At 46.2% G+C, this 25,587-nt stretch overlaps 2 protein-coding genes across 13 annotated transcripts in view; one reads left to right on the plus strand and one right to left on the minus strand.

Moving 5' to 3' along the window:
- Window positions 1–201: 201 nt before the first annotated feature.
- Window positions 202–10,906, plus strand: LOC139543572 (amyloid-beta A4 precursor protein-binding family A member 1-like). 6 transcript variants are annotated; one of them, XM_071349774.1, is made up of 14 exons: window positions 202–665; window positions 2,849–3,028; window positions 3,541–5,521; window positions 6,046–6,261; window positions 6,650–6,689; window positions 6,899–7,044; window positions 7,534–7,566; window positions 7,696–7,779; window positions 8,014–8,229; window positions 8,381–8,560; window positions 8,837–9,049; window positions 9,333–9,452; window positions 9,573–9,713; window positions 9,933–10,906. In XM_071349774.1, the coding sequence occupies exons 3-14, from the start codon at window positions 3,614–3,616 to the stop codon at window positions 10,002–10,004; spliced, it is 3,369 nt and encodes a 1,122-aa protein (XP_071205875.1). In that variant the 5' UTR covers window positions 202–665; window positions 2,849–3,028; window positions 3,541–3,613; the 3' UTR covers window positions 10,005–10,906. The 6 variants fall into 6 exon arrangements, with proteins under 6 accessions (XP_071205875.1, XP_071205877.1, XP_071205878.1 ...); XM_071349776.1 differs by lacking the exon at window positions 2,849–3,028 and having other exon boundaries at window positions 3,541–5,515; XM_071349773.1 differs by lacking the exon at window positions 2,849–3,028 and having other exon boundaries at window positions 203–665.
- The window catches only part of LOC139543571 (tight junction protein ZO-2-like), a 45,370-nt gene continuing 30,403 nt past the window's right edge, over window positions 10,621–25,587 (minus strand). For 5 of the 7 annotated variants that reach the window (XM_071349769.1, XM_071349767.1, XM_071349765.1 and 2 more), the window contains 14 exons: window positions 22,850–22,934; window positions 22,528–22,678; window positions 22,230–22,338; window positions 21,902–22,121; window positions 21,626–21,810; window positions 21,284–21,379; window positions 20,978–21,057; window positions 17,009–17,219; window positions 16,037–16,137; window positions 13,217–13,444; window positions 12,586–12,687; window positions 12,186–12,476; window positions 11,882–11,967; window positions 10,621–11,710 (listed from right to left, as the gene is read on the minus strand). In XM_071349769.1, coding sequence (XP_071205870.1) covers window positions 11,545–11,710; window positions 11,882–11,967; window positions 12,186–12,476; window positions 12,586–12,687; window positions 13,217–13,444; window positions 16,037–16,137; window positions 17,009–17,219; window positions 20,978–21,057; window positions 21,284–21,379; window positions 21,626–21,810; window positions 21,902–22,121; window positions 22,230–22,338; window positions 22,528–22,678; window positions 22,850–22,934 — 2,111 coding nt within the window. In that variant the 3' untranslated portion in view covers window positions 10,621–11,544. The remainder of the gene's footprint in view (window positions 11,711–11,881; window positions 11,968–12,185; window positions 12,477–12,585; window positions 12,688–13,216; window positions 13,445–16,036; window positions 16,138–17,008; window positions 17,220–20,977; window positions 21,058–21,283; window positions 21,380–21,625; window positions 21,811–21,901; window positions 22,122–22,229; window positions 22,339–22,527; window positions 22,679–22,849; window positions 22,935–25,587) is intronic. The other 2 variants (XM_071349772.1, XM_071349766.1) reach the window with 1 other exon arrangement.

Genomic DNA, 25,587 nt, shown 5'->3' on the forward strand with positions numbered 1-25,587 from the left:
AATTGTAATATGGCACATTTTTCCTGGCTTGGCTTCCCCAGTGATTTTACCCATACACCGCTACTGGGGGAGGGGTGGTGATCAAAGATTGAATACCATTACCATGGTTACTACTCACATCCGTATCTTCAGTCACATGTTGTCACGGTAACGACAGCTCTGTTACGGTGAAGAGAGTCATGTGACTGAGGTGGGAGTGTGTTCTAGGGAATAATGTTCTCCCTAGATAACATAGCCCACAGCCTATATATAGCCTAGTATATTCTGATAAAATGCAGGGAGCGAGTGTCCTTGAATAGCTTGTTTTGTGTGGTTGACACCGTGGTGTGGATATTTTGCTTAGTTTACACAGGTGTTTCTCAGCCCCAGGGGTAGAATTGGCGGGCTCTGATATCTCACTGCGCTCACGAAAAAGTGGTGCAGAGCACACAGCAGTGTTGCCTACGAAGAGGCGGAATACCGCGGGTGCAGCTCCGTAAATATTATGTTGAAACACAGCAGTCTTTTAAAGGCGCTTTGTGCGTCGGTAATCCGCTCTGATGTCACGATCAGGAGGAGTTGACCGCTCAGGCCTAATCCATGCAAATTGTCTGAAGGGACAGAGGGACCAGCAAAAATGGTGAAACGGATTGTTACGCGACCAACCCATTCCTACTGACGAACAGGTAAGATTATATTTATCATCCAGAATATAGGGCAACGATTAACATGACAGCGACTGGCATGTCGACCGCATTCCGTCTGTAGTATATAGATTGGAATGGATGAAGGTAGCCTACCGGTGGCGCCGATTATTTGACCATGAAAAGCAGCTGGCAGATGGATAATTTCATTAGAGATGTGTCACATTGTATATTCTTTTATCGTCGTCGGACATTCAGACAGGTGCCTGTTTTTTTTAAATACGACGACAGTCCATTCGTAGTGCAGTTGTCAATAACAAAAATGTATTATTTAACCACAGGATCAAGCGCCTAAATTACTGTTTGCTTTCCTTTTGGGCTGTGACACAGGATGACAGAATCGGGAGAGCGCTTTCTCATCCCATAGAATAGTGACTGTTCTGTCCGGACTCCGGACATATCGCGGTTGAAAAGCCACGTTATTGCACATAGGCCTATAACTGAACAAAAATATGAACGTAACATGCAACAATTTCAAAGATTTTACTGAGTTACAGTTCATATAAGGAAATCAGTCAATTGAATTAAATGCATGAGGCCCTAATCTATGGATTTCACATGACTGTGCAGGAGCGCAGCAATGGGTGGGCCTGGGAGGGCATAGGCCCACCCACTGGGGAGCCAGGCCCAGCAATTATAATGAGGTTTTCCCCACAAAGTGGCTTTATTACAGACAGAAATACTTCTCAGAGCCCCCCACCACCCCTCCCTCTCAGACTATCCCACAGGTAAAGAAGCTGGATGTGGAGGTCCTGGGCTGGCATGGTTACACGTGGTTGTGAGGTCGGTTGGAAGTACTGCCAAATTCTCTAAAACGGCATATGGTAGAGAAATTAACATCTAACTATCTGGCGTCAGCTCTGTTGGACATTGCTGCAGTCAGCATGCCAATTGCACACCCCCTCAAAACTTGAGACATCTGTGGCATTGTGTTGTGTTACAAAACTGCATATTTTAGAGTGGCCTTTTATTGTCCCCAGCACAAGATGCACCTGTGTAATGATCATGCTGTTTAATCAGCTTCTTGATATGCCACACCTGTCAGGTGGCTGGATTATTTTGGCAAAGGATTTTAGAGAACATTTTATAGAGATAAACGTTATGTGTGTATGTCCATTTCTGGAATCTTTTATTTCAGCTCATGAAACATGGGACCAACACTTTACATGTTGCTTTTATATTTTTGTTCAGTATAGTTTTAGGAAATGGCAATTATTTTTATTTTCTATTTTAATTTGTCTCATATAATTATAATAATGCTGGCCGTCACTGCAATTGTATTGCATGAAAAGAAGAGTATTTGTCACAAGGTACCTGCTGTCCCACCCTTTTCATTTCCTCACATTCAGGCAGCTTTTTAAAAATGTCCTGCCTGCGGCCATGAAACGTGGGACTTGGATAAGCTTTAGTCAGTCATCACACTACCTTGCTTATACATTAATCCCATCCTGCTGAAACAACAAACATGTCATCAAAATGTAACCAGTAGACCTATTGATGCTACATGTAAACACTGTTTTAACATTTGCCTTGTCTCGTGTGTGTGTTTGTGTGTGTTAGGCTAGTGTAAAATCAGTGAGTTAATGGCTTGGTTAATCCCCTCCCTGGGGCTTTCACTGGAGCCCTGACAGATGGAGGAGCAGTACACAGGTCACAGCTCCCTCCGCCGGCCCGGCTGCCTGGCCCATGTTGCCCACAGCCAGACCATCTGTGACCCGGGCACTGCCCCCCAGGTTCCCGCCCAGTCAGCAGCACCAAGCACCGGGGAAAGGGCATAAATAGAACATATCATCTGCACTCTGTCCTCCTCTCTGTCGGTTTCTGCCTGCACTAAGATTACTTTTCATCCTGAGGTTCTGCATTAACCTCTGCCCCTAGTCTCCACTCAGCTATCCAGACTTTATTAAATCTGTACATTCTCTGCTTTCTGTATCCATCCAATTTGCATTTGAGCTACTCTCATTAATTCATAAAGTATAGAAGCCTATAGCTCTTAAAGCTACAGAATACTGTACCTGCAAAATTGTGAAAGCTAATCCTATAGTATACTTTGAAGTCAGTATACCGATGCTGAGTAAACTGCATAATCTATCCAGTGTCCAGACATCAATATTCTGTACACTGAGCATACAGTTCAGGATTCAGATCAGCCTCCTCTCTTTCAGGTCGGTGGTGATGGGGCTTTGTCCTTCCTACTCTTTCCTGCCAGCTGCTGTGCTGTGGTGGTGTGGTGTGGTGCTGCTGCTGGTGCAGGGAGAATATACCTGAGATTAAACACACCCAGATGAATCGCATGGGATTTAGGTTTTACCCTGGAGAATAGGGAACCCTGCAGCTTCTTATCTGTCAGTGTACATTCTGTGTGTCAGTGTGTTTGTCTCTCTTTCTCTCTTTCTCTCTTTCTCTCTCTCTGTCTCTGTCTCTGTCTCTGTCTCTGTCTCTCTGTGTCTCTGTGTGTGTGTGTGTGTGTGTGTGTGTGTGTGTGTGTGTGTGTGTGTGTGTGTGTGTGTGTGTGTGTGTGTGTGTGTGTGTGTGTGTGTGTGTGTGTGTGTGTGTGTGTGTGTGTGTGTGTGTGTGTGTGTGTGTGTGTGTGTGTGTGTGCTTTGTACTATGTAGATCTGTGGGGTATTGGCAGATCTCAATATTTTTATTTTACCGAAATTGAGGATAGAATTGACATTAAAATGGATTTTGGGTGAGTGAGACATACTTCATAACCACAGTGGTGCTCTATCACTCACTCTCAAAACACAATCCCATTCTCCTGTTTGTAGACATGCCTTCCTGACCCTGCTGTTTCATCCAGACCCCTGAACTATGACCTATCTGTTCTCATGAATTTCCTGTCTCCCTGCAGGCAGTTCTGTGAGTGGTGTTTCTTTGGAGACGGAAGGACCATGTTCTATATGTAAACAGATTACAGCAGAGCGATGAGCCACAAGCAGCAGGGGGAGGGGCTAGGTGGTGCTGTGGGGGAGGAGCAGAAGTCTCCAGCTGTTCCCAGAAACAGGCAGCCCAATGGCACAGCAGGAGGAGGCGGAGGAGAGGGGGTCCCTGTCCGGAGAAGTTGGAGACCCTGCCAAATGCTCGGTCAGGACGGGCAAGGTCCTTATCTTCATCACCACCATCATCATCCCTCTATTCCGCAACAAGGCTCGGGCCGCGGCCCAACACGGCACCATAGGCGTTCACCCTCAGGGCCGGGCCTGTCCAGGCAGGGGGAGGGAGTGGCTATGGAGCCTCCTCGCCACACCCAGCCGCCCCGCCCTGGCGTGGCCCGCTACCGCCGCCAGGGGGAGCCCAGGGTCAGAGTTCACAGACGGAGACAGCCGCCGAGAGACGGCCAAGAGATCCACGACCCGCCGTTTCCACATCAATGGTCATCTGACGCTTCTCTGACTGAGCAGAGTGACATGACTGGTCCAGCAACAATGAAGCAGCAGCACCCCCTGCACTCCCCTCAACCCCACCACACACAAGACAGTGGAGCACCTGACCTTACTGCTGGTACTCTTACGCCAACACACCACACACCATGTCCCCCTGCATCTGATATCCCTCCTCAAGAGCTGCCACCACCCCTTACCAACAGAGAGTCTCCCCAGCCTCAGGAGGAAGAGGAGAAGGAGGAGGAAGGGTGCAGCTCATCCATAACTCAGTCTGTTAGTGCTCAGAGTGGATTTGACATCCAGACAGACCTAGAGTGGAACCAGGAGCAGGGGGGCCATGGAGAAGGGGACCTAAAGGAGACAAGTCTGGGAGAAGAGGACAAAAGAGAGAGGGATTTGGGAGAGGACAACCAGGAAGATGGAACAAATGGCCACTGTTCTGACACTGATAGTGCTGCCTCTCTAAGCATGGAGGCTCCGTCCCTGAGCCCACCTACTCGCCAATCACCACCTACCTCTCCATCTCCATTCTCGCCCCCTCCACTTCAGTCTGAGCTCTCGGACCAATGTAGTGATGAGTTTAGCCCAAGCCCCACCCACGACACTGACATACTGCCTGACGATGAGAGCTGCACTGATTCTCCACTGTCCCATTCCGAATCTTTCACCTTCACAGACTCGTATCCAAAGACCTATGCAGAATTTTATAATGAGTCCTACCCACAGTCAGAATCCATCACAGAATCCTACACAGAGCCCTACGCAAAATCCTACCCCCAGTCTTTCCCTGAACCCTTGAAATTAATTAATTATCCAGACTTAGACAGAGAGCTCCACAGGAGATCTGAGGCCGACCCTGATGAGCCATATGAGGAACCCTACCCAGAGCCCTATAGTTGTAGACAGAGGGAGCATGTTTATAAGGGAGCTACAGACACTGAGCCACCCACTGATCCACAACCCCATGCCTCCTGGCCAGGTAGGGATGTGGGGTTACCACAGACCAGTCCCCCTTGGCAGGGTCGCTCAGTTGGCTCAAGACTGCACCACTACGATGACACTACGTCTGATGGGGAGGGCGACAGCCTTAAAGAAAGCTCCAGCTCTCAAAGCCTGGGGCCACCTCCCAGGTACGTGCAGGGTGAAACCCAGGCAGAGTATCCCAGCTCTGGGCAGCCTATTTCAGGCGAGTTACAGGATGAGCAGGCCAGGATGGAGCTCAGGCTTCCAGCGGAAGGCCTTTCAGAGGACAGTGTCAGGGGATCAGGGAATGCCATCTCTCTGGCCATCAGGGACATCCGAGAGGCCATAGAGGAGGTGAAGACTAAGACGGTGAGATCGCCCTACACTCCTGACCAGCCCATAGAGCCTGTGTGGGTGATGAGACAGGAAGTCAGTCCTACTGAAGAGGAGTATTCCCCACAGCAGCCACCGGGAGGCAACGTGAGTGTGAGTATGAGGCAGCTCTGGATCACTATGGAAATCATTGTTTTGAAGTGTTTACATAGTTGTTGTTTACATAGTTGTTTGAAGTGTTTACATAGTTGTTGTTTACATAGTTGTTTGAAGTGTTTACATAGTTGTTGTTTACATAGTTGTTTGAAGTGTTTACATAGTTGTTGTTTACATAGTTGTTTGAAGTGTTTACATAGTTGTTGTTTACATAGTTGTTTGAAGTGTTTACATAGTTGAGTTGCTTCAGTGATCACTGCATCATTGATAATAGTGAACAACTCTATGGGTGTGTGAGAATGGGGTCTGGCCAGGTGTGATGTAGTTGTTTGTGTGATGTTATCATTTGTATGTGTATGTTTTGTATTGTTTAAAATAAAATCTTACAACAAAAAAATTATAGTGAACAACTCAGTGGCAATAATGTTATTTACTCTGATCTGTTTAAATGTGCCACCAGAAAACATCAATAATATCATTAACTTAAGTTTTCTATATGTGTTTCTTAATCTTTCATACAGCCTGTCTCTCAGTCACCTTCACACTATACCCAAGTTCCAGCTCGCGACACAGTTCCAGTCCCTGTCCGTGTTCCAGTCCCATCCCCAGCCCAAGTTCTGGCGCAAGTCCCAGAGCCTGTCTGTCATGTGAGGGCAGAGTCCTCCAGAACACACCAGGTACAGCACAGGGAGCATAGAGCGCAGAAGGAACCGCCTAGGCCTCCATCGATTGAGGAGGTAAGTGATTGCTGTGCACTGTTTCAAATGCGGTTGACGTTTTATCATGAGTGGAGGCAGAACCGAGCGATTTCTCCTTAGGCCAGCTGCAAAGTCAAAATTGTCTATATTGTAAAAAGTCATGAAAACAAAATCACTTTTTGTTCTTAATTTAAGGTTTAAGGTTAGACATTGAGGTTAGCAGTGTGGTTAAGGTTAGGGTTAGGTTTAAATCAGATTTGATGACTTTGTGGCTGTGCCAGCTAGTGACCACTCTACAGAGCTGCCTCTACAAGATTCATGATGAACGCACTACTCTGAAAAGAGATGACTGAGGTTTAAGGAAGTGCTATTCTATAGTTACTGTCATCACCATTACTGATGTATAACAGTAATATTCCAATTTCAGATCCGGAGGAGTATGCCCTTCTTTCCCTCATATGTGGAAGGTGAGTGTCTCAGTTGGGGGATTATTAGTGAGACAGGAGAAGGAGTGTATTCTTGGAGACAAAGCTTTGCTGTGGTATAAAGGTATTCAAATTACATTATGGAACAAGTCAGGAGCAGTGGTATGTTTTCACTCAAATCTGATGTACAGACATTGTAATTTATGATGACTATTGATTGTACCCAGCCTCAATGACCGTCTTGTCTATAGTCCCAGGGCCATGTGACCCAGAGGACCTGATCGATGGCATCATCTTTGCAGCCAGCTACCTGGGCTCCACCCACCTGCTGTCAGAGAGGACACCCACTAAGAGTGCCCGCATGCAGCAGGCCCAGGAGGCTATGAGCCGTGTCAGGGTGAGAGTCACATGGGGGTCATATCAACTAGGACCCAATTCTCTTCCCTCATTTTCCTTTTCCTTTTTCAATCTTTTAAATGACCACTAACAAGGAGGTAAGATTTTCATAGATAATAATTCTCATGTCCTTAGATTCATATAATTATGTGCATTACATTTTTACTGAATAGTTATTGATCGATCTGCCAAATAACATTATTTCATGTCCATAAACAAGCATTGAACAATGCCTAGGTCATCTGTCAGTTAGTGTAGGTTGTTAACACATGCAGTCTGTTTCTTGAGGGGTGCTCATATCACATTGATAAAGGGGCAACTTTTGAGGATGTTTGCCTTATAACCTCTAGTAATTTTTGTCAGATGTGATAGACAGCTAACATCACACACGCCCCATCTTACTGTTCTTTACCAAGCACTGTTTTGAACGCTCTCTCTGGTTCTCTCTATCTCTCTCTCGATCTATTGCTCTTTCTATTCCATACGGCAGACCGCCCAAAAGCAAGCTAAACACAGAAAGAAGGTACAGTGACAGTGTTACGGCTGTTTGTTCTGTGTCTTTTTATTATTAGAACTAAGTCTTGTCCGTTATTGTTGTGAATAAAGTCTCATGTTGTTTAAATGCTGCTCTCCTCTCTCCCTAAATGTGCAGACTGAGGATGAGGTTCCTTCCTCCACTGAAGTGGATCTCTTCATGTCTACACAGAGGATCAAAGTGCTGAACGCAGACACTCAGGTAAATACTGTATACTATTCACCTTTACATAGACTCAAGGATAGCAAACACTATGTTGCAGGTACCAAACAATCTATAGTATTAGTAAATCCAACACTACAAGTTATCAAACTTACCTCTCACCAGTAGTCACTGCTACCACACACACCTAAACTACACCCACATAACTATACTGCCAAACACCTCTCTTTCCCTCTACAGCCACATAACCATGTCCATATCCTGTGTTCCTAGCAGGAGTCCATGATGGACCTGCCTCTGAGGACCATCTCCTACATTGCTGACATAGGCAACATGGTGGTGCTGATGGCCAGGGGGAAGATGGTGCGCTCCAGGAGCGCTCAGGAAAACTTGAACCAAACCACTGACCACTCTGACCACACCAACAGCCCTGCCCGTGATGACCTCCCCCAGTACAGGATGGTCTGCCACGTGTTTGAGTCAGAGGATGTAAGTGTGTGTGTGTGTGTGTGTGTGTGTTTACAAATTATCTGTTTGACTCAGACACAAGTGTGTCGATGTAGGAATTGTGTGACATGTGATACGTGCATATTTCTGTATTCATCAGGCATGTATGATGCCTCTCCTTCTCTCTGTCCAGGCCCAGCTCATAGCCCAGTCCATTGGCCAGGCATTCAGTGTGGCATATCAGGAGTTCCTGCGGGCCAATGGAATCGACCCAGAGGACTTGAGTCAGAGGGAGTACAGCGACCTGCTCAACACTCAGGACATGTACAACGATGACCTCATCCACTTCTCCAAGTCAGAGAACTGCAGAGACGTGAGTCAACCACTAGGGGGCAGGCCAGTGTTGTGCTTGATTGATATGGGATTTTAGATCTATAGTGGATATGTCAATTACTTTTAATACAGTATGAGGTAGACCTATAATACACGCAACCTTTCTTGTTAATGTAACAAATAGATGCACAAATTTCGTCCTTATTGCAGTCAGAATGCTAAATAGAACCATGAAGGCATTCAAGTGAACATAGTTGCATTGACCATAATTGTGTAAGTAGTGGTATATCTTACTGTTCTGTGTATCCTACCTCAGGTTAACATCGAGAAGCAGAAGGGAGAGATGCTGGGGGTGGTCATAGTGGAGTCAGGCTGGGGCTCTATCCTGCCCACCGTCATCATTGCTAGCATGATGCATTCTGGGCCAGCAGAGAAGTCTGGTCGACTCAACATTGGTGACCAGATTATGACCATCAATGGAACAAGTCTGGTTGGACTGCCCCTCTCCACCTGCCAGAGTATCATTAAGGTCAGTGTTTTTCCTTCTCTCTTTTTCTGTTTCCTGAAGTGTTTTTCCGCAGTATCCTCTCCCTTTCTGTGTCACTGGAGCCCAACTGTGCATTTCTGCTGAAAATGCAGATACATGGTTGTCAACCTTAATCTAGTCTGCCCCTCTGCAAGCCGGCACACATTGAAAACAATTGACTGACTGCGTGATCAGGCAGTTCTGCAAGCATCTGCATGTCTTTCCCTCGTCTTGGCTGTTAACTCCTGTTACAATCCTCCCCTAAATATCCATCTCTACTCTCTAGGGTCTGAAGGCCCAGTGCAGGATCAAGTTGAACATCGTCAGGTGTCCCCCCGTCACCATGGTGCTGATCCGCAGACCAGACCTCAGATACCAGCTGGGCTTCAGCGTACAGAATGGGATTGTGGGTACCATGACAATAGAAACCAACAGATGTCCCCTATATATATATATATATATTTATTTTTACAGAATTGTAGTTTTCTTTATCAGCTGTTTGTGTTCCTCTCTCCTCCCTCTACAGATCTGCAGCCTGATGAGGGGGGGCATTGCTGAGAGAGGGGGGGTCCGCGTCGGTCATCGCATCATTGAGATCAACGGCCAGAGTGTGGTGGCCACGCCCCATGAGAAGATTGTTGACATCCTGTCTAATGCAGTGGGAGAGGTATGAGAAGACACTTAACAGCTAGAATGTACTACAGTCCAGGGTTGAGGGTCATTGTATTTGAACTCAGATAATTTAGTAATGGAAATAATCCTAATTTAATCTGTAAATGGTGCTACAATTAATTTATGGGACTTTGAGTTTAGAACGGTAGGAAGCCTCATGCCCGGCTGTGTAGCATGTGTCTGATCATGCAACCTGTGTTTCTTTGTGCTGCAGATCCACATGAAGACTATGCCTGCAGCCATGTACCGTCTGCTGACTGCCCAGGAACAGCCAGTCTACATCTGAAAATGCTGTCCACATTAAGAGGATTTACTTCCATTTTATTTAATTACATGCATTTATTTATTAACCATGTATTCATTGATTTTCACATTCTCACTGAAATGCTTGAAATGTTTTTTTTCTTCCCCATTTCTCAGCACTGACTTGCCTTAATCTGAATCCATTTTCATTATACATATGAATGACAAGTGCGTCGCTGAAGGCACAGATTAATTTACCAGACAGAGTATAAATGTGATGTGTTTGATCAATAACCAAAGAACTGAATTTAATGTGCATATTTAAGAAAAACAAAGAGCAAGGAATACATTTGGTCTTTCAGGGTCCTATGAATGTACTATAATACTACACATGCAAACAGTCTCCATGGGGGCATGGAAACCAAAATGTGAGCTTGTCATTGGACAAAAAACAAGCAAAAAAACACTTAAATTCAGGCTTGCATGTACAAATATGTAACTCTGCAAAGCAAAGGCAATGTCCTTAGATGTTAGATGTTGCAGCTATGCTATAATCTGCACCTGGTTGAATTAACTCCCAGAAGCCATCCTGCTTGAGCCAGCGTTAGAAATACACACAGCCCTGTCACCTTTATTTAAAGAATGAACTAAGACACAAGTGAAAGTTAAAAAGTTATTTATTTATGTGTATTTGTTTGAGAAAGTTAAACTCCCTATAGTCGATTTCAGCAGCCTGAGGAACATGAATCAAAGATAGAGGAATACAGACATGTATAGCAAAGCAACAGACATGTTAAAGACAGTAAGAGTCACTCCTATACACCATGGTGAAGAAAAAAATAACGTATATACTGTATATGCCATAAAAATGTGATCGTCTCAGGTTGTATGTATGCAGCTAATGCAGAGAAGTAAACTGGCATGTTTTGCCCATCACCTCTGAGAGCCAAGTGTTGACTGCTTGCTTGTTCTTTCAAGTGATCTGACACTGTTATACTTTCAGAGCTAAAGGCACTTTGTATGTGCTGATCTCTAGTATTTAAGGAGACAAAATGTCCAAGTGTAGAGTAAATCAAAAAGGTATGCAATGCATGATTTAAAAGGATAAAGACTAGATTCTCCACCACTAGCAGACCATAGAGCAGCAGTAGACAGAATATTCTGTCCATCCAAATACATTTGTATTAATGTAACAAAGAATGCTTAAGATGTATAACATGTATAAAGATAAATATATACACAAATGTAAGGTTTATATATATTAAAAGACAGGGTACTCAGACTCCATTGGTTTGGGCAGATATGACCGAGGGGTTGAGGGTGAAGATCAAACACTACCCATCAGGGTAGACATTGTGAGGTTAAAATGCCGATTCACCATCCACATAGTGAGGCAAACAAACAGTCAAGGTAAGGACACATACTTGGTTAGTGGTCACAAGGAACGGGATATATCCTCCTGCCACTAGGTCGGGCCAAAGATTCGGATAGGCAACCGTAACACTAGGCTGCTTGAGTGAGCACGGTGAGGGCCTCACTGATTGGGTGAGAACGGAAGGGTGCGATAGGTGGGTCTGTCTGTCCTACAGCTCAGTGTCTTTGTATTTCTGGGGGTTACTGTAGTAGCCTCGTCTGGTCTGGTCAGCCAGCTGTCTGCGGTACTCTTCCTCATCATCGTCGTAGTGACCCCTGCTCTCAGAGTACGGTGGTCTGGAGGATGGGGTCTGGGGCTCCGGGTTGGAGCTGGAGCTGGACACAGGAGAGCGAGAGAGACATTTTCATTAATTCTGATTGTTGTGCATCAAGTCTGTAAAAAAAAACTTCAACACAACCAGAACCCAACCTATGACAGGCAGTGGAAAGTTCAGTAAAAACGCTAATTTGTGTGGTGACAGACAAGGTTAATATATACGAACTTACCCTATTGGCTGTGGGCGGTTGTGGTTGGGCTTTGGTAGTTTCACTGGGACTGCATAGATGTCTGGATGCTTCTGGGCTATTTCCAGCTACAGTCAGAGATCAGGAGGAAGCCCAGTTAAGTCAAAGCACATACATTAAACTAATAAGGCAACATCCGCACTTGAATATGCCTTTGGGTACATGCAATGCAAAGTTGACCAGAATATGACATGATTACACTCAGAATGCATGGTGCTGTAGCTCCATTTGTTTTTTTATGAAGCATTACTATCTATACTTAGTTTCCACTATCAGTAGTACTGACCCGTGCTTGCTCGGCCTCCTGGAGCTCCAGCATCCTCTGGGCTCTGGCCAGGTGGTCCATCTTTTCAAAGGCCTTCACCTTGCCCATGAAGGAGCGGTTGGCCGGGTCCTCTCCCTCCGGGACAGCGTGGTCCTCAGATGACTGGTTGAGTGCCCTCAGAGTAGGCTTAAGGGCCACGGTGGGCTTGAGGGCAACTGGAGGCGGGGCTGGCTTGGTCCCCCCGGCAGTGTCGCTGCTAATGGTGCTACTGGAGTGGGAGTCGTAGCCCCCGCGAGACTGCACCCTCACCTGCTGCAATAGAACAGGATAGTAACCTTCGTAAGTCTTATAAGTGCAAGATGTAGGTCAGAGTCAGGGTTCAGGGGATTGAGAGGTGATGGTGGGCTTCAAGGGGTCTCACCTTGGGGGGCTCAGGGACGAAGGAGGGGGGTGGACTGGGATCTCTCAGCCCCTCTCTGCTCCCTGATCTCCTCATACGCGGTATGGGGGCAGGATGGGGTCTCTAGAGAGGGGAGGGATGTACATATACATATGTCAACAAAAAACAGACTAGTTCAACACAACTAGTCAAGATATTTCACTGACAATGGGAGATTCACAGATTATTGGAGTATACTTAAAGCTGCAATATGGAATTTATTGGGCGATCCGTCCAAATTCACATAGAAATATCAGTTATAGATCTGTCATTCTTATTGAAAACAAGTCAAAAAGCAGTAGATCTGTTCTATGTGCGCTATTTCTATGCTTCCAATGTCTTTAGTTTTTTCTTTGACTTTCAGTTTTGTACACCAGCTTCAAACAGTTGAAAATGCAATGTTTTGGTTATGAAAAAGATTTTCACAGCATTTTTTAATGGTACTTATGTCACAAACTGAAATTAGGCCAACTATTCGAATTTTAGCAACCAGGAAATGGCAGAGCGATTTCTGTACAGTGCACCTTTAACATGGAGGTTGATGGACAGAGAAATGCCAGTCTATCTCGGACACTGAATGAGCGTGATAGTGATTGACAGTAGTAAAGCCTACCTCCTCTGTCAGTACGGGCTCTGAGGAGCGGCTGATTGCCGACACCGGCTGATGGGGCTCGTCCATTGGCTCGTCCAGCTCGTTGTCAGTGTAAGCTCCGCCCTCATCGGCCGTGTCGTCGTAGTCGCTGGTCAGCCGGCTGTCCATGCTCAGGTAGTCTGCGCTCATCGCTGACAGGTATGACATGTGGTCGTCATGAATATCCAGGTCCTCCTCCGAGCCGTCCAACTGAGAAACACAGAGACAGAGAGATGCAGGTTGGTGTTTCAGAAGCTTGTGATTCAGACATAAGGAAGTGGATGGCGGCAAATTTTTCACTTTTAAACTCGGACAAAACAGAGATGCTAGTTCTAGGTCCCAAGAAACAAAGAGATCTTCTGTTGAATCTGACAATTAATCTTGAAGGTTGTACAAGTAGTCTCAAATAAAACTGAAGGACCTCGGCGATACTCTGGACCCTGATCTCTCTTTTAACGAACATATCAAGACTATTTCAAGGACAGCTTTTTTCTATCTTTGTAACATTGCAAAAATCTGAAACTTTGCCCAAAAATGCTGAAAAATGTATCCATGCTTTTGTCACTTCTAGGTTAGACTACTGCAATGCTCTACTTTCCGGCTACCCGGACAAAGCACTAAATAAACGTTAGTTAGTGCTAAACACGGTTGCTAGAATCTTGACTAGAACCAAGAAATTTGATCATATTACTCCAGTGCTAGCCTCTCTACACTGGATTCCTGTAAAGACTAGGGCCGATTTCAAGGTTTTACTGCTAACCTACAAAGCATTACATGGGCTTGCTCCTACCCATCTCTCCACGCATGCTACGGTCACAAGAAGCAGGCCTCCTTATTGTCCCTAAAATTTCTAAGCAAACAGCTGGAGGCAGGGCTTTCTCCTATAGAGCTCCATTTTTATGAAATATCTGCCTATCCATGTGAGAGATGCAGACTCGGTCTCAACCTTTAAGTCATCTCTTCAGTAGGTCCTATGATTGAGAGTAGTCTGGCCCAGGGGTGTGAAGGTGAACGGAAAGGCACTGGAGCAACGAACTGCCTGGCCGGTTCCCTTCTCTCCACAAGGATTCTCTGCCTCTAACCCTATTACAGGGGCTGAGTCACTGGCTTACTAGTGCTCTTCCATGCCGCCCCTAGGAGGGGTGCGTCACTTGAGTGGGTTGCGTCACTTGAGTGGGTTGAGTCACTTGAGTGGGTTGAGTCACTGACATGATCTTCCTATCCGGGTTTGGCGCCCCCCTTGGGTTCGTGCCGTGGGGGAGATCTTCGTGGGCTATATTCAGCCTTGTCTCAGGGTAGTAAGTTGGTGCTTTGAAGATATCCCTCTAGTGGTGTGGGGGCTGTACTTTGGCAAAGTGGATGACGTTATATCCTACTGGTTTGCCCTGTCCGGGGGTATCGTCGGACAGGGCCAGCCAGTGTCTCCCGACCCCTCCTGCCTCAATGGCAAAACATTGAGGCAGGAGGGGTCGGAAATATCACATTTACATAAATACTCAGTACTTTGAAGAAGCACCTTTGGTAGTGATTACAGCCTCGAGTCTTCTTGGGTATGACGCTACAAGCTTGGCACAACTGTATTTAGGGAGTTTCTCCCATTTATCTCTGCAGATCCTCTCAAGCTCTGTCAGGTTGGATGGGGAGCATCGCTGCACAGCTATTTTCAGGTTCAAGTCTGGGCTCTGGCTGGGCCACTCAAGGACATTCAGAGACCTGTCTCGAAGCCACTCCTGCGTTGTCTTGGCTGTGTGCTTAGGGTCGTTGTCCTGTTGGAAGATGAACCTTCGCCCCAGTCTGAAGTCCTGAGCAGGTTTTCATCAAGGATCTCTCTGTACTTTGCTCCGTTTATCTTTCCCTTGATCCTGACTAGTCTCCCAGTCCCTCTCGCTGAAAAACATCCCCACAGCATGATGCTGCCACCACTATGCTTCACTGTAAGAATGGTGCTCGGTTTCCTCCAGACGTGACGCTTGGCATTCAGGTCAAATAGTTAAATCTTTGTTTCATCAGACCAGAGAATCTTGTTTCTCATGTTCTGAGTCATTATAGTGCCTTTTGGCAAACTCCAAGCAGGCTGTCATGTGCCTTTTACTGAGGAGTGGCTTCTGTCTGACCACTCTACCATAAAGGCCTGATTGGCAGAGTGCTGCAGAGATGGTTGTCCTTCTGCAAGGTTATCCCATGGTCACCTCCCTGACCAAGGCCCTTCTCCCCCAATTGCTCAGTTTGGCCGGGTGGCCAGCTCTAGAAAGAGTCTTAGTGGTTCCAAACGTCTTCCATTTAAGAATGATGGCAGCCACTGTGTTCTTGGGGATCTTCAATGCTGCAGAAATGTCTTGGTACCCTTCCCCAGATCTGTGCCTCGACACAATCCTGTCTCGGAGCTCTACGGACAATTCCTTGAACCTCATGGCTTGATTTTTGCTTTGACATGCACTGTCAACTGTGGGACATTATATAGACAGGTGTGTGCCTTACCAAATCATGTCCAATCAAGATGTAGAAAAATCTCAAGGATGATTAATGGAAACAGGATGCACCGGAGTGCAATTTCGAGTCTCATTGCATAGGGTCTGAATACTTATGTAAATAATCTGTTTTTTATTTTTAATACATTGTCAAAAATTTCAAAAAAACATTTTTCACTTCAACATTATGGGGTATTGTGTGTAGATTTATGAGGGAAAAAATGAATTCAACCAATTTTTGAATAAGACTATCGTAACAAAATGTGGAAAAAGGGAAGGGGTCTGAATACACTGTTTATACTGTATACATTTATTAAGCACAACCAGAGCTTACCTTGCCCTCACAGACCCACACGGCCCGCTCCTGCTGTGCCCGGATAGAGTCCTTCACACTCCCGTACCACCCGTCATTGGCTGAGTTCAGGTCAATGGTTGCTGTGCATGGAAACAAAGCAGAAAGATTGGCACAATAGCCACCCTGGCTATCCAACACTGCAACCGGGGACCGCCAGTGTAACTGCAATACTGCTTGCTGTACACTGTACTGTATAATTGTACACATGAATTGGATTGTGGGTTTACTAACGCATTAGTTATAGTTTGTTGACTATAACGTTAATATGGTGACAACGATGTAGGCAGTGTAACGGTTATGGTATGAGGGTTTGGCTTGAAGCGGTTTTTGCTCCTGGTCACAGGCAGCTGTTGTGGTGTGCACTGAAGTCCACAAGCGAAGGGAAAATGTGAAAGGAGGATAGCGCGTATATGCGAGAAGGAATTATACAACGAGCAAAGTGATGATGCTGTATGTGGCTGCTACGAAAGTGAACTGTGTGTGTGGGTTTATTCATTCCACCGATTCTGTTGCAAAACATTTTTTTAAACGGAAGCATACGGAAAGAAACGGAGGGACCTACCTGAATTTGCCGAATAGAAACTCATTTTGCAACTGTTTGGACTAATGACACCCCTGATCAGTTAGATGAAGGCAAGAGTGTGCAAAGCGGTATTGAATGTTTCACTGTCTGTCACCTTGATTACTCCAATTTTCTCTCGACCTGTAAACTTCATTCATAGGCTAGGTTGTAGCAACGTCATGATGGGTATAGGGTAAATCTGAGTATCATGTAGCAGCCTAAACCTATCGCTGTTACATTGAGCTGGGTGAATGGAATATGAATGCCAATAATCTTATATGCCGTAAAATAAACACCACCACACCAATAAAAAATTTAATTAAAAAATCCTCTCTAATCTCAAACGGCACCGACCGCCACTGGTGTGTGTGTGCGTGTGTGTGACTGACTGGTGAAGAGGTGAGAACAGGTCTTCCTCAGTTTGACCGCTTGCTCGTAGAGTTTGCGGGCACTGCGGTTGGAGCCGGGCACCAGGCGGTTCCTCATGGTCTTGACGCCACCCTTGCTGTCCGGGTTGAGGAACACCACGATGGGGTACCACTGGGTGTAATTCAGGGTGTCCACCGCCTTGGGAGTTACATCCAGCAGGGCATGGCGGTCCTGGGGAGACAGGGAAGTGTGTCAATGTGAGGGGAGGCTGGAAAAGATGACGACAGTGAAAGAAGAGTAAGGTGAGGTGTAGTATGATGGAAATGGGAATGCCGTGTTCAAAAGAATGAGGAATATTACTATGGTGATGAAGACGATGGTAATTGCAACTTCCGGGTTGGAGCGAGTAGTCGCATTTCGCTTCGCTCCACAGGTAGTATTACATTTCATTTCATTACAGTACAACGGTTTGATTTGTTTGATCTTAGCAATTTTTTCTTAGCTAGCTACATAGCCGTCTTTGTATCAAAGATAATTGTGTAGTTTAGAGTAATTATCGAGGTTAGCTAGCCAGCTATTTTCGTCCTTCTAACGTAGTCAACACTGCTAGCTGCTAGCTAGCCAGCTAGCTAACTTCTACCGAATAGCAGCACTGTAGGAACTATTACATTACAACGGAACGACTTGATTAGTGTAGTGTTAGCTAGCTACATAGTTGTCTTTGCTGTCTTTGTATCTAAGATAATTGTGTAGTTTAGAGTAATTATCGAGTAATTATCGAGGTTAGCTAGCGCCGCCGTTAGCTAGCGCCGCCGTTCTCCTACCTAGTTAACACTGCTAGCAACACTGCTAGCTAGCCAGCTAGCCAACTATCATTTTAGTCAATAAGATTTTTTGCAACGTAAGCTTAACTTTCTGAACATTCGAGACGTGTAGTCCACTTGTCATTCCAATCTCCTTTGCATTAGCGTAGCCTCTTCTGTAGCCTGTCAACTATGTGTCTGTCTATCCCTCTTCTCTCCTCTCTGCAGACCATACAAACGCTTCACACCGCGTGGCCGCTGCCACTCTAACCTGGTGGTCCCAGCGCGCACGACCCACGTGGAGTTCCAGGTCTCCGGCAGCCTCTGGAACTGCCGATCTGCGGCCAACAAGGCAGAGTTCATCTCAGCCTATGCTTCCCTCCAGTCCCTCGACTTCTTGGCACTGACGGAAACATGGATTACCACAGATAACACTGCTACTCCTACTGCTCTCTCCTCGTCTGCCCACGTGTTCTCGCACACCCCGAGAGCTTCTGGTCAGCGGGGTGGTGGCACTGGGATCCTCATCTCTCCCAAGTGAACATTCTCTCTTTCTCCCCTGACCCATCTGTCTATCGCCTCCTTTGAATTCCATGCTGTCACAGTTACCAGCCCTTTCAAGCTTAACATCCTTATCATTTATCGCCCTCCAGGTTCCCTTGGAGAGTTCATCAATGAGCTTGAGGCCTTGATAAGTTCCTTTCCTGAGGATGGCTCACCTCTCACAGTTCTGGGTGACTTTAACCTCCCCACGTCTACCTTTGACTCATTCCTCTCTGCCTCCTTCTTTCCACTCCTCTCCTCTTTTGACCTCACCCTCTCACCTTCCCCCCCTACTCACAAGGCAGGCAATACGCTTGACCTCATCTTTACTAGATGCTGTTCTTCCACTAATCTCATTGCAACTCCCCTCCAAGTCTCCGACCACTACCTTGTATCCTTCTCCCTCTCGCTCTCATCCAACACTTCCCACACTGCCCCCACTCGGATGGTATCGCGCCGTCCCAACCTTCGCTCTCTCTCCTCTTCCATCCTATCATCTCTTCCCTCTGCTCAAACCTTCTCCAACCTATCTCTTGATTCTGCCTCCTCAACCCTCCTCTCCTCCCTTTCTGCATCCTTTGACTCTCTATGTCCCCTATCCTCCAGGCCGGCTCGGTCCTCCCCTCCTGCTCCGTGGCTCGACGACTCATTGCGAGCTCACAGAACCGGGCTCCGGACAGCCGAGCGGAAATGGAGGAAAACTCGCCTCCCTGCGGACCTGGCATCCTTTCACTCCCTCCTCTCTACATTCTCCTCTTCTGTCTCTGCTGCTAAAGCCACTTTCTACCACTCTAAATTCCAAGCATCTGCCTCTAACCCTAGGAAGCTCTTTGCCACCTTCTCCTCCCTCCTGAATCCTCCTCCCCCTCCCCCCCTCCTCCCTCTCTGCGGATGACTTTGTCAACCATTTTGAAGGTCGACGACATCCGATCCTCGTTTGCTAAGTCAAACGACACCGCTGGTTCTGCTCACACTGCCCTACCCTGTGCTTTGACCTCTTTCTCCCCTCTCTCTCCAGATGAAATCTCGCGTCTTGTGACGGCCGGCCGCCCAACAACCTGCCCGCTTGACCCTATCCCCTCCTCTCTTCTCCAGACCATTTCCGGAGACCTTCTCCCTTACCTCACCTCGCTCATCAACTCATCCTTGACCGCTGGCTATGTCCCTTCCGTCTTCAAGAGAGCGAGAGTTGCACCCCTTCTGAAAAAACCTACACTCGATCCCTCCGATGTCAACAACTACAGACCAGTATCCCTTCTTTCTTTTCTCTCCAAAACTCTTGAACGTGCCGTCCTTGGCCAGCTCTCCTGCTATCTCTCTCAGAATGACCTTCTTGATCCAAATCAGTCAGGTTTCAAGACTAGTCATTCAACTGAGACTGCTCTTCTCTGTGTCACGGAGGCACTCCGCACTGCTAAAGCTAACTCTCTCTCCTCTGCTCTCATCCTTCTAGACCTATCGGCTGCCTTTGATAATGTGAACCAACAGATCCTCCTCTCCACCCTCTCCGAGTTGGGCATCTCCGGCGCGGCCCACGCTTGGATTGCGTCCTACCTGACAGGTCGCTCCTACCAGGTGGCGTGGCGAGAATCTGTCTCCGCACCACGTGCTCTCACCACTGGTGTAATCTTCTCCTTTCCCCCTTCTGATAACCAGGTGGCGAATCGCATCTCTGCATGTCTGGCAGACATATCAGTGTGGATGACGGATCACCACCTCAAGCTGAACCTCGGCAAGACAGAGCTGCTCTTCCTCCCGGGGAAGGACTGCCCGTTCCATGATCTCGCCATCATGGTTGACAACTCCATTGTGTCCTCCTCCCAGAGTGCTAAGAACCTTGGCGTGATCCTGGACAACACCCTGTCGTTCTCAACTAACATCAAGGCGGTGACCCGTTCCTGTAGGTTCATGCTCTACAACATTCGCAGAGTACGACCCTGCCTCACACAGGAAGCGGCGCAGGTCCTAATCCAGGCACTTGTCATCTCCCGTCTGGATTACTGCAACTCGCTGTTGGCTGGGCTCCCTGCCTGTGCCATTAAACCCCTACAACTCATCCAGAACGCCGCAGCCCGTCTGGTGTTCAACCTTCCCAAGTTCTCTCACGTCACCCCGCTCCTCCGCTCTCTCCACTGGCTTCCAGTTGAAGCTCGCATCCGCTACAAGACCATGGTGCTTGCCTACGGAGCTGTGAGGGGAACGGCACCTCCGTACCTTCAGGCTCTGATCAGGCCCTACACCCAAACAAGGGCACTGCGTTCATCCACCTCTGGCCTGCTCGCCTCCCTACCTCTGAGGAAGTACAGTTCCCGCTCAGCCCAGTCAAAACTGTTCGCTGCTCTGGCACCCCAATGGTGGAACAAACTCCCTCACGACGCCAGGTCAGCGGAGTCAATCACCACCTTCCGGAGACACCTGAAACCCCACCTCTTTAAGGAATACCTAGGATAGGATAAAGTAATCCTTCTAACCCCCCCCCCCTTAAAAGAGTTAGATGCACTATTGTAAAAGTGGTTGTTCCACTGGATATCATAAGGTGAATCCACCAATTTGTAAGTCGCTCTGGATAAGAGCGTCTGCTAAATGACTTAAATGTAATGTAAATGTAATGATCAGGATGAAGATGCTGGTGGTTGTCTTTACCTGTTCTATGATCTGTCGAATGGTATTGAGTCTCACCACACCGGAGGACTTCTCAGTGCCTGCATCCTTGGGCTCAGTCTCTGTGTGGGCGAACAAAAACACATCCGCTTGTCACCAAAACCACAGACACACACATAAACACACACGCTCATAGAAGCAAAAAGGCAAAGCTCAATTTAGCTTGCCTGGTCAGCGAAAGGTGAGAAATTTGCATTGAAATAAAAAAAATGCTAAAATAGAGCGCACCTAACGTAAATACATGATGCAAATTCATTCACAAGCAGAAGTTAGGAGCACCATACTTACTGGCTATGACAAACTCTTCAGGCAGGTCGTTTCCCAGTTTCTCATTGACTGCGTCTGCGATGGGCCCAAACACAACCACTGGTCTCCTGAAGCCAGCTGAGAATCAACACAGACACACAGTTAGTATCTCACATCTGGAATGGACTTCTACTTGCGGTCTAGTGCAGACCATTATGGGAAATTAAGAATAATTTCAGAAACATTCAGTTGAAGTTAGGAAGTTCAAACAAAGGTTTAGTGTTCTGATATGTCCTTTTTGATCTTACTCTGTTCTATGCAGTCAAGTGGCTCTTAGACCACATCACAACAGGAGATAGGAGTCTTCTGCCTTGGGAGACCTACCTTCTCGTAAGACCACCCTCTCATAGGCAGGGAAGCGTGTGGTGACAGAGATGGCAGTAAGGTCCTCTCTGCTCTTACGGAGGTCCTTCTTCTTCACCGCTCTTTGACCTCTCAACCTCCAGAAGTCTCCTCTGTCATTGGCTGTTCCTCTCTGGGCGTTCTGCACATTTGACATTTGTTCGGCCCTGAGAAGCAGAGAACACCATGCATCATAAATTGGCACCAACTACCAATCATTGCACGCACACACACATAATCCTTGACGCACACAATCACCTGCTCTTATTGGGGATGATACCCTTCTCCAGCAGCAGGTTGTCTTTGTCAGTGCGGATGGCCAGCCAGTTGCCAAGCTTGCCGTCATAGAGTGTGTCCGTCACCTTGAAGATCTCCCCACGGAAGAAGGGCAGGCTCTGGGGAACCTCTTTCTCATACTCAAAGTGGGTCCTGATGAAGAAAGAGTCCCCCCTACCAGATGCCAGGATGTCCTTATAGACTAGAACAGACAACACACACCACAAACTTCAAATTACTTCACCTGCAATATGACCTGAAATAATATGACAGACTTGCCTTAAATCTATAGAGTGAAGGCGTTGCTCACCATCAGGTTTGCTCTGAGCCAGGATGGTGACATCATCTCCCTTTGGAATCTCCAGCAAGTACAGGACAGCATCCTCACGCACTATGCCCCTGAAGTCCATGTTATTCACCTGGACAAACAGACAGACATAACATTAGATCTATCACGTAAAGCACTCATGAACAGACCTAAGGGGTTTCAAACATGACACACATTAAAAACACAGGAGACACAAAAATAAATCAGACAACGATATGCTATTCATATAGTGACACAGGTCAAACAATGACATTAGACTAAGAGTTAACCCTTCCCTTACCTTCATGATCTGGTCCCCGGTGTGAAGGCCCTCCTGTTCTGCAGGGCTGTCCTCCTGAACGCCTGCAATGAAGATTCCCACATCGTTTCCTCCCGCCAGCCTCAGCCCCACGCTATCTCCCTTCTGGAAACGCACCATCCTCGTGTTTGGGCTGGACAACACATAATACATTTAAGACAAATGACAAGTTGGTAACATTTGTACATTTCTATACATAATCTACTTGAGTATATTACACTGTTGAGTTAACAGAATCTGCACCCTAGACACATTCTCTGTAGATGAGGAACCAACACATACTGTGCATGTAAAGATGACTCACCCGTATATGTCCTGGTCCTCTATGCTTGGCCTCAGTGGCAGCTTTGGGGCAGCGTGGACTTTTGGGGCAACATTGACTACCGGTGCTGTAAAAAGAAAATCCTAGTGAGACAGATCAGTGATTGTGTGCTTCTTTTAGCATTACTATGATGGAGGTGTAAGTAGAGCTGTGACGGTCATGAAGTTTTATCCGCCGGTTATTGTCATGCGAAAGACTGCCAGCCAGTCTCTCGGTAATTAACATAAAGATGTTGAGCATCGCCAAGCCTCCACCCATACAAGCCACGTGATTTTTGAACATCTACATAAAAAAAAAAATGTAAATAAATAAAATGTAATATACACTATCACAAATCCATGACTTATTTTATGCAGGTATGAAGAAACATTATGATATGATGAACATGTATTTCAGAAGAACAGAATATGAGTTGGCCTACTGTATGTTATCTGGCTATGCACCATGCCATAGGCTTGTTCATTTAGCAGACAATATATGCTATCAGTCCAGTGTGATTATTTTATATGATTTTATAGTAAGAAGAATATAATTGAACTGTGCTGAATAAAATATAAAGGATATTTTTCCCATTCTGGAGCGAGTGAGCATATGAAGCGTAAAAGTGATCATTTGAAACAGGTCCTATACCCTAGATTTATAGTTATTTTGATCATTTAGTTGTGAAGGATACAAACCTTAATGTCTTAGAAATCAAAACATATGGGCTGCACGATGCAACTACAAGCTATTGATAACATCAAAAATAAATAAAATTGCACTCTGTTCCTTGCTTCAGGCTGCACATGCTGTTCTCACATCAAGAGGTCATATTTTCACCCATCAGACTATTCTCAATTTAATCTTGTCTTGTAAAATTAGTTTCGATTTAGAACAGCCCATTATCAAATGGGCAGGAAGAGTGGCAGGGGGGAAAAAATGACATGTAATGCACTCAATAGCCAACGGAGGCCGCTTTCCTACCGGTTCATTCAATCATGCAGGTAGGCTACTCCATTTATTTTACTCCATGCATCAACTCCTGTTTGAGAAGCATGCAGCCTCTTGCTGCTCGACAGGTAATATTCCACCCAAACTCTGTATGCCATGGGCTCTCCCACCCTGTTCCTGCAGCTACCCAGTGCTTAATTTGGGAAACCAAATTAAATATTTTCGGGAACATCAATAGTAGTGTCGGCAGGTAGCCTAGTGGTTAGAGCGTTGGGCCAGTAACCGAAAGGTTGCTGGATCAAAACCCTGAGCTGTGATTCGTCGTTCTGCCTCTGAGCAAGGCAGTTAACCCACTGTTCCCCAGGCGCCGAAAACAGATGTCGATTAGGCAGCCCCCACCCGCACCTCTCTGATTCAGAGGGGTTGGGTTAAATGCAGAAGACATTTCAGTTGAAGGCATTCAGTTGTACAACTGACTAGGTATCCCCCTTTCCCACTAGTAGGCCTAACGTGTTTCCACAATGAAACATAATTCAACTCTGCACTGGAGAAAGGAATTAAAGAGAGCGATGTTAACGCACAGTGGTGAGATATTCTGTAGCTAAAAAAGGTAATTATTAATTTAATTATGAAAATATAAAAAATGCCCTATTACTAGGCTACTCCAAATCAAGTACACTATAATTGTAGGCTAACTGTTGCCCTGCACAGACCTGGTGGATCTTCAAGGCATTCCTAGTCGATCACCAAACATTGCTATTGAAAAGCCAATGATAAAGGCTTGTGCTCCTTTTTTATTGTTCGTGTTGCACTGTTAGCGGTAGGTGCACTTGATTCAGAAGCCCTGCGCACCGGGTAGGCAAAGTGTTCCCATTTTGAACCATTTTATTTGTCTGAAACAAACAAGCTCAAATCACAGCGCCTACAAGTTTGATACTAGCCTATGTGAGATTTCATAACTTAAAACCATGACCAGAGAGAGACTTCAAAGAATACAGCAAAGAGCTGCTGTTTTTATGAATGAGTTAATGTTAAATGTTTTACTTGGCACTGTCAACAGTCTATTACAAAACATAAAAGGCCTTCTCCCTCCCACTTGCTCCGCAGCAGCAATGAATGAGTAGCCAAGTGTATCGATAGCCCTGCGTTTGTATTATTATTAGCAGCTCGTCGTGTCTATTTTAATATCAAGGAATATTTCACTTTCTCTGGTCATAGGAACAACATGAATTTGTGCTTGATGAGGATGCGGTGCGACTCGAGTTTCGTCATAAGGTGGAAGACTGTGTCCCCTCTCTCTAGTCAGTCTCACCGGAGGAAAGGAATGAGAGAGCAGGGACTTAGAGGCTGACCCTTTGCTGCTCTCTCCCTCCCTCCCTCCCTCCGTTGAGACTATTGCCATGTTCAAAACAACTAGAAACTCAGACATCTCCCGACTTCAGTACGTTCAAGACAACTGGGAACTATGGAAAAAAAATTGATTGCCTGGGCAAAACCGTTTTGAGCAGTCATCCAAACTCGGAATTCCAAGACGGAAACTCAGGCACCTTTCTAGAGCCCCGATTTTCCGACTTGAACATCATGGACGTTGTGATTTTACCTAGTTCCCAGGTGTCTTGAAAGCACCATGACCAGGTACCATCAGTCCATTAAAATAAAAAATATCATTATTTCAATCAGAGCTACACCAACTGATCTATTTTGTTATCAAAGCTTGAGTTTTAAAATATATGGTCTGATAAGAACAATATTGGCAGGCCAGGCATATCGCCAATAACCGCAGTCAAATT

This window comes from Salvelinus alpinus, chromosome 18 (genome assembly GCF_045679555.1).
Source record: "Salvelinus alpinus chromosome 18, SLU_Salpinus.1, whole genome shotgun sequence".
Taxonomy (NCBI): domain Eukaryota; kingdom Metazoa; phylum Chordata; class Actinopteri; order Salmoniformes; family Salmonidae; genus Salvelinus; species Salvelinus alpinus.